Source organism: Staurois parvus, unplaced genomic scaffold (genome assembly GCF_062004578.1).
Source record: "Staurois parvus isolate SC_StPar_1 unplaced genomic scaffold, SC_StPar_1.0 ptg001062l, whole genome shotgun sequence".
Classification (NCBI taxonomy): domain Eukaryota; kingdom Metazoa; phylum Chordata; class Amphibia; order Anura; family Ranidae; genus Staurois; species Staurois parvus.
In genome coordinates, this window is record NW_028318858.1 from 1,494,269 (window position 1) to 1,511,430 (window position 17,162).

Consider the following 17,162-nt stretch of genomic DNA (forward strand, 5'->3'; position numbering starts at 1 on the left):
TTTAGATTTGGAAACATAACTTGATATAATCCAATCAGATAAATATTACATTTTTTCTTCCTGAATTTAGATCTGATTTAACTCTAATGTATCAAAGTGAGATGCAAAATTCACATCGCTGTCCCTTTAAATGTTCACCCAGTAGTGTTCCTGCCATTGTCAGGCGGTTCAAGCTGCTTTGGAAGTTTTATTACGCTGAAGGAAGGAAATCTGAATGCACAGTACCTGTCAATTATACATCAAAGGCCACCTAGGAAGCCACATATTAATTGTGACCTTTTCCCTGGGGAGGAAAGTGATAGATTATTTAGCAAGCCGACTTCTGACTATAAATCAGTGAGGTATAGAAAGAGATGAGGGAAACCTACAGTATAAGTAAAATATCACAGTATTTGGATGATAAAGAGGGCCTGTAGTGAACATTCTGCTAGGAAGGGAGACAGAAGGAAGGCTCCACACCTAATATTTAAAGTGAAATTAAAGTGATTGTAAAGGTAAAAGGTTTCTCTGCATTCTCTGCTGAAAAAAAAAACCTTTTAAGAGCAGCTCCCCCCTAAATACTCAGCTGAGCCCGATCTCCAGCACTGTGCATTTTGCAGCAGCTTTTCTCCCCTCTCCTCCTCTCACAGGCTTGACTGAGAGTAGAGGGAGCCATTGGCTCCTGCTGCTGTCAGTCAAAATCAGTGAGCAGAAATCGGGGAGGCAGGGCTGCATGAGTTGCCACCATAGGAAGCAGGCTTCTATAGTGGCCACTCGGTGGGGAGATGAGCCAGGAGTGCCGGTGGGTGACCTGAGAACAGGAGGATTGAGGTTGGCTGCTCTGTGCAAAATTGCATAGAGCAGGTAAATATGACATTGATATTTGTTATTTTAATAAACATAAAATCTGAAACTTTAATGTCACTTTAAAGCCTAACACTAACTATTTTTAAAATGTTCCTCCCTGCCTCCTACCCATCTGCCCACCCTGTGTAAAAAAGACCTGTGTACTTACATTTCTGTAGCCTGTTCCGGTCTGGTCACATGATCTTGCAGCTCCGGCTCCCCTGTGTCAATGAGCGGCTGCTGCAGGGGAGAGGAGGGAGTGCTGACAACAGCCGGGCTATGGGAGTGACAGTTTATCTTCTGAAGTCTGGGCTGTGTAATATCCTGCTTCTTTGCTTTGTGGATCAAAGGATGGTTGGCACTCAGGTTGGCATCCAAAAGATTATCTTTCTTTATTGAGAAAGCTTGTCAGTCTTTTTTCACACTACATTTTTTTTCAATGAGTACCGATACCATGTACCCCATACTCATTCACATTGGGGGGGGGAGCGGGATCTGGCTGGCCCCTTGCTAAATGGGGCTTCCAGATTCTAATAAACCCCCCGCCTGCAGACCCCCACAACTACAGCTACGGGTTGTGGGGAAGAGGCCCCTGTCCCCATCAACAGGTAGGACCCCCCTTACCCCAAAGCACCCCCCCCCATGTTAGGGCATGTTGCCTGGTATGGTTCAGGAGGGCGAAGGGCGCTCGCTCGCCCCTACCCCTTTTCTGACCTGCCGGGCTGCATGCTCAGAGAAGGGTCTGGTATGGATTTGGGGGGGGGACCCCCATGCCTTTTTTTTTTAATTTTGGCGTGGGGCTTCCCCTCAAAATCCATACCAGACCCAAAGGGCATGGTATGGATGGGAGGGGGGACCTCACATGGTTTTTTTAATTTTTAATTTCCGGCATTCCTATCTTTTACATTCAGCTGTCAGTGGGAACCCCGCTGACAGCTGAAACATTAAGGCATGCTGTTCACTACTAAAATACCTCATGACTTGATAAAATAACTCATGCGGTATTTTAGTGTCCTTTTTTTAGTGGATTCAAATGGGTTTTTTTAAAAATGCAATGCGGTATCCTACCGCATACTAGGATGCGATAAGATACCGCTTAGTGAATTGTGCCCTGGTTATGGACCAGCCAAAAAACACGTCTAAACGCAAACGCTCATAAACGGGTTTACACACCAGTAAACTCTACTCTTGAACGCGATTTTTGTTCTTTCAAGAATATGCCTGTAAACAACTGCCTGTGAACTACTGTAAATTACTATGTGTACATGGACACACAGGAACACATAAAGGAGAGTTCAGGGGCTGCTGAAAAAAAATTCTCAACTGCTCCTAAATGTCAGTTTAGCAGCTGCAGTGTACATGAGCCTTAAGGAGCCTGCAGTTGGAAGGGGTAGGTATTCCTCCCCAGCTGCACTAGGAGGGTAGGTTATAAAAGGCCTATGTGAGTCTGCAGTGTGTGTGCATTTGGGTATTTCTCTCTATCAGTGCCAGGAGTTTTGATTGTGAAAGGGACATGTGAGTTTGCATTGGGCATATTTGGGTATTTCTCTCCAGGATTGCTAGGAGGTTAGGTTGTGATAGTCATAGGTGAGTCTGCAACAGTTGCATTTGGGTATTCCTCTCCAGCAGTGCTAGAAGGTTGGGTTGAAAGAGAGGGATATGTGAGCCTGCAGTGAGTGTGTTTGAGTGTTCTTCTCCAGAAAAGCTAGGAGGTTAGGCTTTGAACATGATAAGCAACCCTGCAGTAGATGTGTTTGGTTTTTTTCCTCTCAAATTGTGCTAGAAGGATAGATTGAAAGAGAGGGGTATGTGAGCCTGCAATACATGTGTTTAGGTCTTCCTCTCTAGCAGTGTCAGGAGGTTAGGTTAGAGGAAAGGATATGTAAGCCTTCAGTAAAGTAAACATGTTTTAGTTATTCTTCTCCAGCAGTGCTAGGAGGTTAGGTTGGAGGAGAGGGATATCTAAGCCTGCAGTGGGTGTGTTTGGGTATTCTTCTCCAGCAGCGCTAGGAAATTAGTTTGCAGGAGAGGGATATCTGAGCCTGCAGTGGGTGTGTTTGAGTAGTCTTCTCCAGCTGTGCTAGGAGGTTAGGTTGGGAGAGAGGAATATCTGAGCCTGCAGTGGGTGTGCTTGGGTATTCTTCTCCAGCAGTGCTAGGAGGTTAGGTTGGGAGAGAGGAATATCTGAGCCTGCAGTGGGTGTGCTTGGGTATTCTTCTCCAGCAATGCTAGGAGGTTAGGTTGGGGGAGAGGAATATCTGAGCCTGCAGTGGGTGTGTTTGGGTATTCCTCTCCAGCAGCGCCAGAAGGTTAGGTTGGAGGAGAGGAATATCTCAGTCTGCATTGGGTGTGTTTTGGTATTCCTCTCCAGCCGCCCTGGGAGATTAGGTTGGGGGAGAGAGATATCTGAGCCTGCATTGGGTATGTTTGGGTATTCCTCCCCAGCAGCTCTGGGAGGTTAGGCTAGAGGAGAGGGACATCAGAGCCTGCAGTGGGTGTGTTTGGGTATTTCTCTCCAGCAGCACTAGGAAATTAGTTTGCAGGAGAGGGATATCTGAGCCTGCAGTAGGTGTGTTTGGGTATTCTTCTCCAGCAGTGCTAGGAGGTTAGGTTGGAGGAGAGGAATATCTGAGCCTGCAGTGGGTGTGCTTGGGTATTCCTCTCCAGCTGCACCGGGAGGTTACATTGGAGGAGAGGAATATCTCAGTCTGCATTGGGTGTGTTTTGGTATTCCTCTCCAGCCGCCCTGGGAGATTAGGTTGGGGGAGATGGATATCTGAGCCTGTAGTGGTTGTGTTTGGTTATTCCTCCCCAGCAGTTCTGGGAGATTAGGTTGGGGGAGGAGATATCTGAGCCTGCATTGGTATGTTTGGGTATTCCTCTCCAGCAGTTCTGGGAGATTAGGTTGGGGGAGGAGATATCTGAGCCTGCATTGGTATGTTTGGGTATTCCTCTCCAGCAGTTCTAGGAGGTTAGGTTGTGAGGGGAATATGCGTGACTAGCAGTTATGTTCTTGTGAGCATCTTTTGAGACTAAGAAAAGAGAAGAAGCTGCAGAGGGAAATCTGGAGAGAATGTTTTGTGAACCTTTGCATCTCATTTCAGCTTTTATCTCTTGCTCCAATTATCACCCAGTAACTCATCTCTTACCCCTTGCCCGGCAGAGTCTGCTTTGTCTTCCAGTGCCTACAAATGTCTCTCTCCATATGGGGGTAGTTTAGCATGATTTAACCACTTCAGGACCACAGCCCAACTCCCATCCCCCTTCCAATAAGACCAGAAGTTCTTGTTATCAACATGTGATAACTTTACATATGACATATCCTTTTCAGTCTGGTTGCACATCAGACATCATTTTTTCTTTCTAATTGGGAAGAAAGACAGAAACATTAGAAATAATGAAATTCAAGTCATTTTTCCTGGCGCTGCTTTTACATAATCAGTACAGTACAGAACAGTACTACGTTACTACTTACATGTAATTTTTTTTACAAATGTTGAACAGAATAAATTTGCATAAATAATTAGTGTAACCAAAATATCTGAATCAGGTGTTTACAGACCGACATTTTCATGGGTTAGCGATTGTAAAAATGCTGAATGAAAGTGCTGTACTCATTCGGGAAATGGAGCTGTCATTTAGACCCTCCATTGTGCTCGTCAGAACCTAGGGATTGTTTTTTTTTTTTTTTTTTTAATTGCTATGTGTTTAAAGCAAAACTATGAGCACAAAACTTTCATTTACATGTATTCCTTAATAACCACAAATGAGGTAAATTCTATTTGTAAATACCAAATGCCTTTTTAACTCCAGTTATTACCTTGTAAAAGTGGCAGTGACATTATCACTGTGCAGTGCATAAACTGTACAGAGAGCAGAGCTGTGGGAGGAACCCAGCAGACCCCACCCACTACAGAAAACTACAGGAGGGGGCGGAGACAAGACCAGTCACTCTGCACAAGGAGAGAGAGCAGCAGTGACCGGTCTTTATTACAGGAAGCTCCTACACAGAGGCAATGCTTCACACTGGATTACAGCACAGATCTGGAAGAAATACAAAAAGCACACCAAGATTCAAGAAAAATACACATGACTCTTGCACCTAGAAAATATTTGCTTATTATTATACAGGATTTATATAGCGGCAACAGTTTGCTCAGCGCTTTACAGTATAACAGGAGATAATATAGCAACAATACAGTTCAATACAAGAGGGATAGGAGGGCCCTGCTCCTTGGAGCTTACAATCTAGCAATCTCAGAGTTCAGCTGTAATCAATTTTATTCTGAGGGAGAGTGCTCCTGGATCAAGTTGAGGAGCTAAGTTTCAAACCCCCTTCTGCATAAGTGTTTCTAAAATTATAAAGGCAATATTTTGCGTTGCTTTGTAGATACAAAGAAAAACACTTTATTTTTATTTTTTTAAAGTGGAACTACACTGCATCTGAGTTCCACAAACTAAAAGCAATATTTAAGTATTTTTTAATGTTCAAAGCAGCCCCCCCCCCCATCCATATCTCCATGCTTTATTTTGCTGAGAAATCGCTTTGAAAACTATCTCCTAGCATTTCTGGCTGTGGCCATCTTGAGTAAGTGCAGATGATTCATGTAGCATTTATTTCCTGGAATTCATCTGCCCTTAGTTCAGGCATGCAGGCAGGAGGGTGTGCTTATCTGAGAAAGCCCCTACTCCCCTCCTGAAGACTCCTGAGATGAATGACATAATTTACCTAGGCATGAAAACCAGGAACTGAAGACATGTAACAAAAAAATGTTTATTATATTATACTTATCCTTAAAGGATAAGTTCACCTTTTGGACAAATATAATAATTGCACATTTTTTTGCAGGTAAAAAAAATGTGCATTTATTATTTTTGTCCAAAGGAGCCTAGAAAGCACTGAACCAGCGATCAGTAGATTGTTGATGCCATGCAGGTCTCCTGCAGACCTGTCAGAATATCTGCTTGCCGTATGGGATGTGCAGGCAAGCAGATATATTGACAGGAAGCTTCAATGACCTACTACAGCACTCCACAGCACCGTGGTAGTTCATTGAAAACTACAAGTCGACAGCCGCTAAGGCTGTCCGGACCCGCAGTTCATTCATTAGTGGAAGTCCGTGAATGAATGACGTGGCCGTGTGGGTGGAGCCCTGTAAATGGGTGGAACATGTGACATGTTCCCAAAGGTGAACTTATCCTTTAAGGTATACTTAGTATACCTTCCTATCTATTTACTAAGGTTCGCAGCATAAGGATTACAAATAGCCAAAGCTGATTGAGAGAGTGAAGTTCCGCTGTAATGGTGACCTTACTCACTTTGATAAATGATTGATTTCTTTTCTAAATAATCTCTTCTGATAGGAATAATCAATCTATACAACCCAATATATGACACATGGAGAAGTAGATTTCAATCAATAGTTGAGATACAGCCATGGCCAAAACGTTTGAGAATGATACAAATATTAATTTTCACAAAGTCTGCTACTTCAGTGTTTTTAGACCTTTTTGTCAGATGTTACTATGCTATACTGAAGTACAATTACAAGCATTTCATAAGTGTCAAAGGCTTTTATTGACAATTACATTAAGTTTATGCAAAGAGTCAATATTTGCAATGTTGACCCTTCTTTTTCAAGGTCTCTGCAATTCGCCCTGGCATGCTGTCAATCAACTTCTGGGCCACATCCTGACTGATGGCAGCCCATTCTTGCATAATCAGTGCTTGGAGTCTGTCAGAGTTTCTGTTTTTTTTTTTTTTGCACACCCACCTCTTGAGGATTGACCATGAGTTCTCAATGGATTTAAGGTCTGGGGAGTTTCCATGGACCCAAAATTTAAATGTTTTGTTCCACTTAGTTTTCACTTTTGCCAAGTGGCAAGGTGCTCCATCATGCTGGTAAAGGTATTGTTCATCACCAAACTGTTCTTGGATGGTTCCTCTGGGAATATGTTTTTGTACCATTCTTTATTCATGGCTGTGTTCTTAGGCAACTTTGTGAGTGAGCCCACTTCCTTGGCTGAGAAGCAACCCCACACATGAATGGTCTCAGGATGCTTTACTACTGGCATGACACAGGACTGAAGGTGGCGCTCACCTTTTCTTCTCCGGACAAGGTTTTTTCTGGATGCCCCAAACAATCGGAAAGAGGATTCATAAGAGAAAATGACTTTACCCCAGTCCTCAGCAGTCCAATCTTTGTACCTATTGCAGAATATCAGTTTGTCCCTGAGGTTTTTCCTGGAGAGAAGTGGCTTCTTTGCTGCCCTTCCTGACACCAGGCCATCCTCCAATAGTTGTACTCACACCTGCCTGCTGCCATTCCTGAGCAAGCTCTGCACTGCTGGCGCCCCGATCCCACAGCTGAATCAACTTTAGGAGATGGTCCTGACACTTGCTGGACTTTCTTGGGCGCTCTGAAACCTTCTTCACAACAATGGAACCTCTCACTGAAGTTCTGATGATCCGATAATTGGTTGATTTAGGTGCAATCTTAGTAGCAGCAATATCCTTGCCTGTGAATCCCCTTTTGTGTGATGACTGCACGTGTTCCCTTGCAGGTAAATTAATATTTGTGTCATTCTCAAAACTGGGCTGTACAGTCATAAATGATCAGTTGCATCAATGCAAATCCATTGATGGTTTTCCACCCTGACCGATCGACTCAGAATGAAATTGAGTCAACATTGATCGGAATGGAAGTTATGGCTGATTGTTTGTTTGTTGAATTTATCGTATTATCCACTGATCAAATAAAAACATCAAAGCGTGTATGGCCACCAATGAGTCAAACTGAGGTCATAAATGTACATCAGCGTAGAATTAATGGTGTAGTGTGCAGTACCAAGATAGGCCAATAGGAGTTACTTTGGGCAATGAACTGTCACAAGAAGCTAAAGCGACACCTACAGACAGACTGAAGCAGTGGCGGACTGACCATTTGGAAACTCAGGCACTGCCCGAGGGCCTGGGGTCAGTAGGGGGCCCCATGAGATGCCCCTGGTACCTTTTTCATAGGCTTTTTTGAGTTTGGGCAAGGACACGGGCCCCATGATCCCCTATTGCCCGGGGGCCTCATGAGTTGTTAGACCGCCCCTGGACTGAAGAGTAGAATTTAGAGCAGGGGTGCTCAACCTTTTGAAGAGCAAGGGCCACTTAAGTCATTTGGTAACTGGTCGCAGGCCACAATTAAATGAAATGGTTCAGAATTTCAAATGTTTTTTATTTTGAATAATTAACATTTTCATCCTGCTGTCGGTGCATGCCAGCAGGAGGGAGAGGAGAGAAGCCAGTTTTCAGTGGTTGGAGGAGGAAAATGGAGAGGATCAGTTTATGGTTATGCCACCCCTGCTGCCTCTCCTGCTCAAGCGTAAAACAGAATGTGACATGAAGGTTTTCAACTATGGGGTTTTACCGCCCCCCCAATTGGCAAATGTATAAGAAGCCTTTACTGTCTCAAGCCACTTATAGGGCTGCTTTCAGACTGATGGTGTGGGTGTAGTACAGTGCACCTGCGGGTTAGCTGCGCTCTTCCATATTACATCTTGTGGGTGTGGTGCACTTTCTGAAAGCACACCAAAACTTCTGCATTCAGGAATTTTGTTGCGCTGTCAGAAAGTGCACCACACCCACAGGATATATTAGAAGTCTATTGCTCAATGCAGCAAACCCGCAGAAAATCAGGTGCACTGTGCTGCACCCTCAGTTCAGTGTGAAAGCAGCCTGATAATTGTTAACCCTTTTATAGGTGCTAATATGCCCATTGCAAAAGTGCAGTGTGTGTGTGTTATTACCTTGACCTTCTTTTCTTCTTGTAGCTTCAGCTGGCATTGCTCCCTGTTTCCAAACTGCTAGACAGGTCCCAGGTAAATGCATTTTGTATCACTCCACCTGGGAAAGAGGAAGCATCGGCGTATGCGGTGTCTGCTTCCTATGCTGCTGGCTCTGGCTTAATGCGCTCTAATGCTCTGGGATGGCGGGTAGGCAAGCACAGACTTTGATCAATGGGTTCAAGGGCCACATCAAGGGCTACAAGCGGGCTGCAGGTTGAGCACCCCTGATTTAAGGAATATGTAAACTCAACTTTTCATATTCCTGATATGTGCCTGTTGTACCATGTACAGTACTTACATGAAAAAGTATCCTGTTCCCTTTGTATTGCTTCCTTTGTGTGAAACCACTGGTGTTCCTGCCAGTTCCTCTGCTTTCCTAATAAAAATTGACCACACTAGGCAGGAGAACACAGCGTGGTCAGTTCTTAAGCTGTGCTGGGAACTCAGGCTGCTCTCCTCCAATGATCAGACTTGTCCTGACAGCACCCTTCCCCCCCATACAGCCATTCACTGAGAAAACAAGTGTACTTCTGTTTCTCCTCCCAGAGGGCAAGTGATCACTTTAAAAAAAAAAAAAAAAGGGAAAACATTTATTTATATTTTTTTTTTTGTATACACAAATGTTTTGCTTTTCATTTCTATTTTAAACTGTATGGGTTGTTTTACATGGTAAGGGTTTGCATATACTTTAAAGTGTTACTAAACCCAGGACCCTGCATTCACTATATCTGGTCTCCCACAGTACACCATGGAAATGCAATTATTTTAGTAAATATAACCTATGCTAAATACCTTTTCTCATCAGCAGTTAGAGCAGTCTTGTGGCTTCTATCAGTGTCCAGCCCAGCACTAGCTAAAGCTTGTAGGAGGAGTTTTCTTTCTGCTCTAGGAGGATGGAAATCCCCTGACCTCTGTCTGGACAGTGCTGATTGGCCATCTGCTGATCACATGCACTCTACCAAGAAAGAAAAAAAAATTTTTTTTTTTAAAAATATACACTAAACTGAGCATGTGCATGACTACGGTTCAGTCTGGAGATAAGTAGTGGTTGCTTGAAAAAGGGGAGGAACAGAAAAGACAGGATCAAACAGCCTTTTTACAAAATGCAGAGGATTAGCCCCTCAGGTTCCACAGTGAGTATAACAAGCATGCTTTACCGCATCTACTGACTGATTTTACTGTTGTGGGTTTAGTAACACTTTAAGGAATGTACACACATGCCAGAATTTCAATGAGCGATAGCTGCCTGAAAGTACTCACCTCCTACACTTTATGATATCACTGTACTGTAAAGTTCTGGTCATGTGCAAAAGTCATCTGATTTCATAAGGTGTGTTTTATGCATGCTGCTTTGTTGAGGAACCCATAGACATTATGTGGCAGTGCCTTGACCTGGATGTTTTTCATGAGCTATCAGTCCACCAGCAAACAACCTTGCCAAATTGATATAGTTTGCCTCCTAGTAACCCATCACATGTGCTTCCACTCTTTCTAGGCTAAAGTGAAATGCTGGCATAATGCAGCCATTCTTATATAGGGAAGTGCCTGAAGAATCATGCATACAGGCAGCCAGGTCATGAATCAATGCCCGATAGCCCTCTGATTGCTATGGCAGTTTATATTAAAACCTGAAACAAAGACCCGCAATGCACTGCTTCAGTAGCTCTCACATGCTAATACTGGCATACCAGAGAAGGGAAAGATGGGTCAGAGAAGGATAATCATAGTTTACTGAGTACAGGTTATAAACATTACTGGAAAATGTATTCATAAAACTATTTCCGCAGGGCCAATTCGGTATTTACGTCACTCAATACTTTCCAGTAGTTTGTCAATAGAAAGGGCTTTTTATTCCTAATGAAATATGGGAGCAAAGTCTGCCGGACTGCCCGTAATTCACTATGATCCATTCATCTGATTTCTTATATGCACAATGTAAATGTAATCCATACTGAATGTTTTCCCTCTTTGCTGCTCGGCAGGAAATTGCACCAGCAGTTTGAAATGTACAAAGAGCAAGTAAAGAAGATGGGCGAAGAAGCTCAGCAGCAGCAGGAGCAGAAGGGTGAAGCTCCCACCTGCGGGATCTGCCACAAAACAAAGTTTGCAGATGGCTGCGGCCATAACTGTTCATATTGCCAAACAAAGTTCTGCGCACGTTGTGGAGGGAGAGTGTCATTGCGCTCAAGCAAGGTAAGCCATCGTTACATCGGACAGTTGATGTATCATGTTCTCCTTTAAAACAGCAAGATTTTTCTAGTACCCGGTTTCTCTCTGGTATCCCCTAAAAAATGTGTACATTTTTTAATGATATACACTCAGTGTGTATGTAAACTTCATTTTGAGAAGGAGAGACTTGGACTATGACAGGAGATGTCAGCACTACATTTCTCCAGATATATAAGATGCTGGGTACTCAGTTCAGCAGACTCAGCCTGTATAGCTTCTTAAAGACCCTCTTTGTGTTCACATTATAGCTCCATGCACACTAGTTTAAAAAAAAAAAGCTCCTAGGAGCAGCTTTTGAGCATTTGTTTCTGCTTCTAGAAGCAAACAGTGTTATCCAATGTGCCCATGCGCACTGTTTTAGTCTAGAGGTGGTTTTTAAGCTTCAGCATTTGGAGGCAGAAAAAAAAAATTATTTTTTTGCGTTTTTGGGAGGATTTGCTGTAAAAAAAGGCTGAAGGCTGCTAAACGCTCCTAAATGCTGAAAACCGCTGCTAAGCAGCGGTTTCTACCTTTTTTTCTCTTAGCAGGTGGCCGTATCCTTAAAACCGGGTGACTCTTCACTTATCAGCGGGGTTCTCCAAAGGCAGCTGAATGTTAACAAAATAATTTGCCGGAAATAAAAAAATTAGAAAAAAAAGAGTGTGGGGGTCCCCCTCAATTCATACCAGGCCCTTAGGGTCTGGAATGGATTTTGAGACGATCCCCATGCCAAAATGAAAAAAAAAGGTGTGGGATCCCCTCCCGAAATCCATACCAAACCCTTATCCAAGCATGCAGCCTGGCAGGCCAGGAAAGAAAGAAGGAACAAGTAAGCGCCCCCCACCCCCCTCAAACCCATCCCCAACCATACTAGGACACATGCCCTCAACATAGGGGGTGCTTTGTTTCCTGTCCTGTCTTGTTTGTTGTTTCCTGTCCTGTCCCCCCCCCAAGCACCCCTTGGCTTGGGGGGTGGTTGTGGGGGTCTGCAGGCTGGGGACTTATTGGATTCTGGAAGCCCCCTTTAACAGATCCCACCCGTCCCCCCATGTGAATGAGTATGGGGTGCACTGTACCCTACTCGTTCACCAAAAAAAGTGTAAAAAGTAAATAAAAACACAGTAACAGTTTTTGCCAAGTCCCCTGAAAAACAATGTCCCCTGAAGTAAATCCAGCATCAATCACAATGAATGCCAAGGAGTTCCGCTTAAAATTCACTTAAGCCCTGAAAGGCCTGGTATAAATTAAGGAGAGGACCCCCACACTGTTTTTTTTTTTTTCTCAATTTGTAATTGCTGGCAATTCTTTTGTTTACATTCAGCTGCCTGAAGGTTCCCCATAGACATTAGGCCAGAAGGAACCTGGAGTCTAATAGTTCTAGGCACCTTCACTGTAAAGCATCAGTCTCTCAACTTTTCTATCACATAGGAACCCCTAAATAATTTTCAGGTCTCTGGAAACCCTTACTAAAACAAATTAATCAAGTATCAATGGCAAAAATTCCTCTGGGCAGTAGGGAAAATGCAGCCGTTACAGTGGTAGTCAGAATGCAATCCTTACAGACAGCTAGAAAGATCATTGGTGTCCTGCTTCTGGCTATGGCCATTGGCATTGGTCCTGGAATTATGTTGGTACCCACCAATGGGAGATCAATCAGCCTCAGCTCAGAAAACCCCTAACAACCGCTAGAGGAATCCTAGGGGTCCACAGAACCCTGATTGCACATGAATGCTTTATAGTCCATATAGGGGTTTCTCAATCAGGGTTCCTCCAGAGGTTGCTAGGAGTTCCCTGAGCAATGAGCAGTTTCTGTCTGTCAGATAAGTTACAACTGGCACCATTGATCTTTTTTCACTATCTGTAAAGGGGTAATTTTTTCTCAATGACCAAAGTGTAAGGAGCATTCTTCCCCCTGGCCATATACCTAAAGCTGGCCATACATTATCCAATTTTCTTGTTCAATTTCTTTTAGATTTACCCTCAACTATGTAGTACAAGGTTCTGCCTGGTTGCATACAAATTGTAAGTGTTTAGGTTTGACTTAGTATATGGTTTTGGTACATCTAAAGGAAAATGGCACAAGAAAATTGCGTAAAGTATGGCCAGCCCAATGCATCATGAGTTGTATTTGTAAGCATTTTTTGCAGGGTTTCCCTGAGAACAGAAAGTTATTTCAAGGGTTTCTCCATGTTGAAAAGGTTGAGAATGACTGGCCTATATTGTTCACTCTGCATGGTAAAAGTGCACTGTGTAAAAATGCCATCTCTAAAACATGTCAGTGGTCATTTAAGTCATTGGGGTTGATTTACTAAAGCCAGAGAGTGCAAAATCTGGTGCAGCTGTGCATGGTAGCCAATCAGCTTCTAACTTCAGCTTGTTCAATTAAAGGACAAGTTCAACCTTTGTAACATGTTACACCCATAGTCAAGGTGTAACCTGAAACATGTTACTGTTACAGCAGCCCCTGCAGTCTTTGCAGCTGTCAGCTTGCAGTTCTCAATGAACTACAAGGGCACTGTTGAGCGCTCTAGGTAGTTCATTCGTACTTCCTGTCAGTGTGTAACTGCCTGCCTGTACGATGTATGAGCAGACAGTTTACACTGACAGTCTGCAAGACCCTAGCATTGCACCTGCAATCTGCTGATCGCAGGTGCAATGCTTTGCAGGCTCGTAGTAGAAAAAAAAAAAGCTTTGTCAAAACCTAGAAGCTGATTGATTTCTATGCAGAGCTGCACCAGATTTGCACAGTAAATCAACCCCATCGCATGTGTGAATGGCAATTTTCGAAGAATAGCTTATTGGAGGTAACCATGGAAGATCCAGTTTTCCTGGCGCATCATGGCAGCATACATTGGGTTATGGCTCCGCCTACTACCCATAAAGCTTTGCAGAATCCGGCGCACTGGCATTTGCTTCTCATTAAAACGTATCTTGGTGTGTACCCTCCCATTTGGCAAGGTATTTCCCGATGTATGCTGCCATGATGTGCCAGGAAAACAAAAAATTGTATACTCATCTTTCCGTAATTTTCCTTTCCTGGTGCATCTTCATGGCAACATACATGGACCCAGATTTGAGATGATGGTTATGGAGAATGCAAGTGGGCTGGATCCTGCAAAGCTTTATAGGTTAATGCTCTTATCAAAGTGGGGCGTGGAGCCACAGCTCAATGTATTCTGCCATGAAGATGCACCAGGAAAGGAAAATTACGGAAAGGTGAGTATGCAATTTTCCCTTAGTTATCCCCAGACTTGCTCATTCAAATGAACAAAGGTGTCTGTAAATATAAACAGAGAGTAGAATACACAGGCACAGTATAGTGAGCACTTTACTGTATTCAAAGGTTAAAACACTTACGTACCAGTCAGCAAAAACCCTGAAGAAGGGCGATACACCAAAAAAAATTGTAAGCAGGTCATGCGGGACAATTGAAGTGGAGGTGTGTCCTGGTAGATCCGATTTTTATTCCCATCCTCATTGACAGTGGCAGGTTCAGCGGCCACGAACACCCATTAAGGTTCTTCTCAGTCACTCTAGAATCTCCTCTTCCCCCTGTACCTCAAGGTTTTTTTTATTAATAAAGTGAAGTGTATATCTACTACACTTTGCTGGTGTGCTCTCCCTGTTAGTGTAGAATCATTACCTGGGCTATGGGATGGTATGACAGTTTATGGTTAATTGTACATATGTGAAAACAGTATGTAGTTGTAATGAGCTCCCTCCTTCATCAGACTGGGCTATACATACTGTACATTCCTGTCTGTATGTTTCTAAGAACCAAAGTTCCATCCTCCAGATTTACAAACCTGCCTTGATTATTATATACCATGTACTAGGCTCAGTTCACTATTTGCCATAGCAGCTGTTATTTTATACAACAAGAGGTAGTAAGAACAATTAAATAAACAAAATGGTAGTTGTGGCTAATGACAAATGTGGTTTGAGTTTCTTGGTCTCTCTCATGAAATGACAATGGAGACAATATAAATCAAGGATGTAACCTTGGTCTGTGCAGTCTGTAGAGTAAGATGCATTTTTTAAACTTTGATTTTGAACTAGATAAACATATACCTTTTTTATTACTTTACTATAACTGTGACTTGTTGCATTTGCTATATTATAGTAACCAAACCCAAGAGAGCTTTTAACAGCTAAGGTAGGCTGTTGCAAACTTTGATTGGTTGCTACAGAAATTACATTTGTACAAACCTGCTGTTAAATGTTAAAGACAAGGGGAATTCAGAAAAGCATTAGCACCACGTTTACAGGCAGTATGGCACTTTAAAGTGTCCTACGCCAGAATACAAATGCTCTTCCACCAGTTTTAGTAGCTTCTCTGAAATGCATGGCAGGTAGTTCTTAATAACGCTACTTTCACAAAGTGGCACTTTTACTGCACCCAGTTCAAAAAATAATTATTTCTAATTCGTATATATAACGAAACTGGAGGTAACTAAGACCAACTGTAAGTTGGTGTACAGAGACAGACAGTGTGCCTGTCTCTTTATGCTGTATATGTTTGCCGTTTGTATGTGTGTATGTGTGTTGACATGTTTGCCACCACTACCCCCTCCCCAGCTGTCACTAGTTGTTGGAGAGGCTGTTGGCTTCACATTTGACAGCCTCCTACCAAACAGTGATGCTGACAGTTGGTGGAGCCTAAAGGGGAATCTGAAGCAGGAGTTACCCATCACTTCTTGTTCTCTCTGATACTCATCACCTGGAAAGGAAGTGGGCTGAAATCTTCCCATGGTGGACACAGACAGCAAAAAAAGAAAGAAAAGAAAACCAAAACATGAAATATGTTTAATCCTTCCTCCCTCTATGGGAAAAAGTGTTTTTAATGCTCTCTGGGTCCCGATTGGTAAGACTTCATCTTACTTACCATTCTATCTACACCTTTAAAATAGAAGTAATATGAAATTGATCAAACAGAAACACAGATAGCAATATAAAGCTGACAGACTTTGTAACTCTTTTCCACTATATCTAAGATTCAAGGCAAAGGTTATGCTGAAGTTGGGCTTTAAACTGCTACCTTTACCTCCATCATTGTATTTGTGAACATTAGTGATAAACCCTTTCCAAGTTTATTCTCACATTAAATTTTTCCTTCAGTAATGTACATGGTGGCCCCCAACAAGTTTTGTTCACTGGAGGTTCTTTAGTAAACTTAAATATTTTAAGTAGGAAATGTACCACCAAGAATAGAGACTTTGGCCTCTTTCATGTGGATGGCTAGAAAAGTGTGAACTTAGCCTTACAGAGGTGACTGTTAAAAACACTGCTGCTCACTGGCTTAGGAAGAGGGGCAGTGGCATTGTACCCTAAAATTCATTAAAGATCAGGTTTTGGAAATATGAAAATCCAAACCCTGGATATGTAAAATTCAAGCCATCGTACCAGTTATTCCAATGAAAAAATTATGAATCAACATTAGGTTGCAATAAAAATGATGATACGCTAAACATAATCCAGTGAAGAACGCCTAAATAGGGACTTATTGTACATAATACGCACTTTGGAATTTAATTCAATTAGCAACCATATTAAATATCTCACAAATCAGAAGGCTCACCAAATTAACGGTTCTGTATGACGTACATGGCCCTCTGCTTGGCACTGAAATTGCAGCTTGTCTGGCATCTGCTATGCAAATGTTATCCAGAGCAAACTTAATATGAGCCACTTGTTAGTCAGCATCTCACACGTTGAAGTATTATGGCTTTTATCATTTTCACATCTTGTAAATACATGTGTTCCTAATGGAAACTTTCAGTAATGTTAAAATAAGTTACAGATATGTGTTGCTAAATATAAATGTACTTAATGTTTTAAAGATGAACACCATTTGTTACAGGTATCTTTTTTTAATTGAGAAAAATATACATTAATACAAGTATTAAAGAGGATTTACAATTCACATGGAGTGCTTCATGAATGCCCCTAAAAAGGATTTCTGTCAATCCTATCAGCCCCATCTAAACCCATTAGACATAATTCTGTTGTATCTAGATGCAGTGGGGCTTTTACAGTGTGGTTGCACCACAATACTGGATTTCACCAGTAGTTGGAGATACATGGGGATTCTGTAACTGAAACTTCTGGTCAGTCTAAAATCACTTCAACTGGGTTTGCTAAACTAGAAAACCTCTTTAATTAGGAACCTTAGATTAATCTAGAAAAAGCTAAAAGATATAAATTGAGTGATGGTCAGAGATCCAAACCTACAGACAGCTAAAAAGATCATTGGTGTCATGCTGCTGGCTTGGGCCCCAAAACTATGCAGGCAC

At 42.5% G+C, this 17,162-nt stretch overlaps 1 protein-coding gene across 41 annotated transcripts in view; it reads left to right on the forward strand.

Annotated features, from left to right (window-relative positions):
- Nucleotides 1-17,162, forward strand: part of RIMS2 (regulating synaptic membrane exocytosis 2) — a 919,325-nt gene that overhangs the window by 156,806 nt on the left and 745,357 nt on the right. For 40 of the 41 annotated variants that reach the window (XM_089658335.1, XM_089658295.1, XM_089658297.1 and 37 more), the window contains one exon: nt 10,644-10,854. In XM_089658335.1, the coding sequence (XP_089514461.1) occupies nt 10,644-10,854 (211 nt within the window). Of the gene's footprint in view, nt 1-10,587; nt 10,855-17,162 lie in introns of those variants that run through there. The other variant, XM_089658342.1, reaches the window with a different exon arrangement.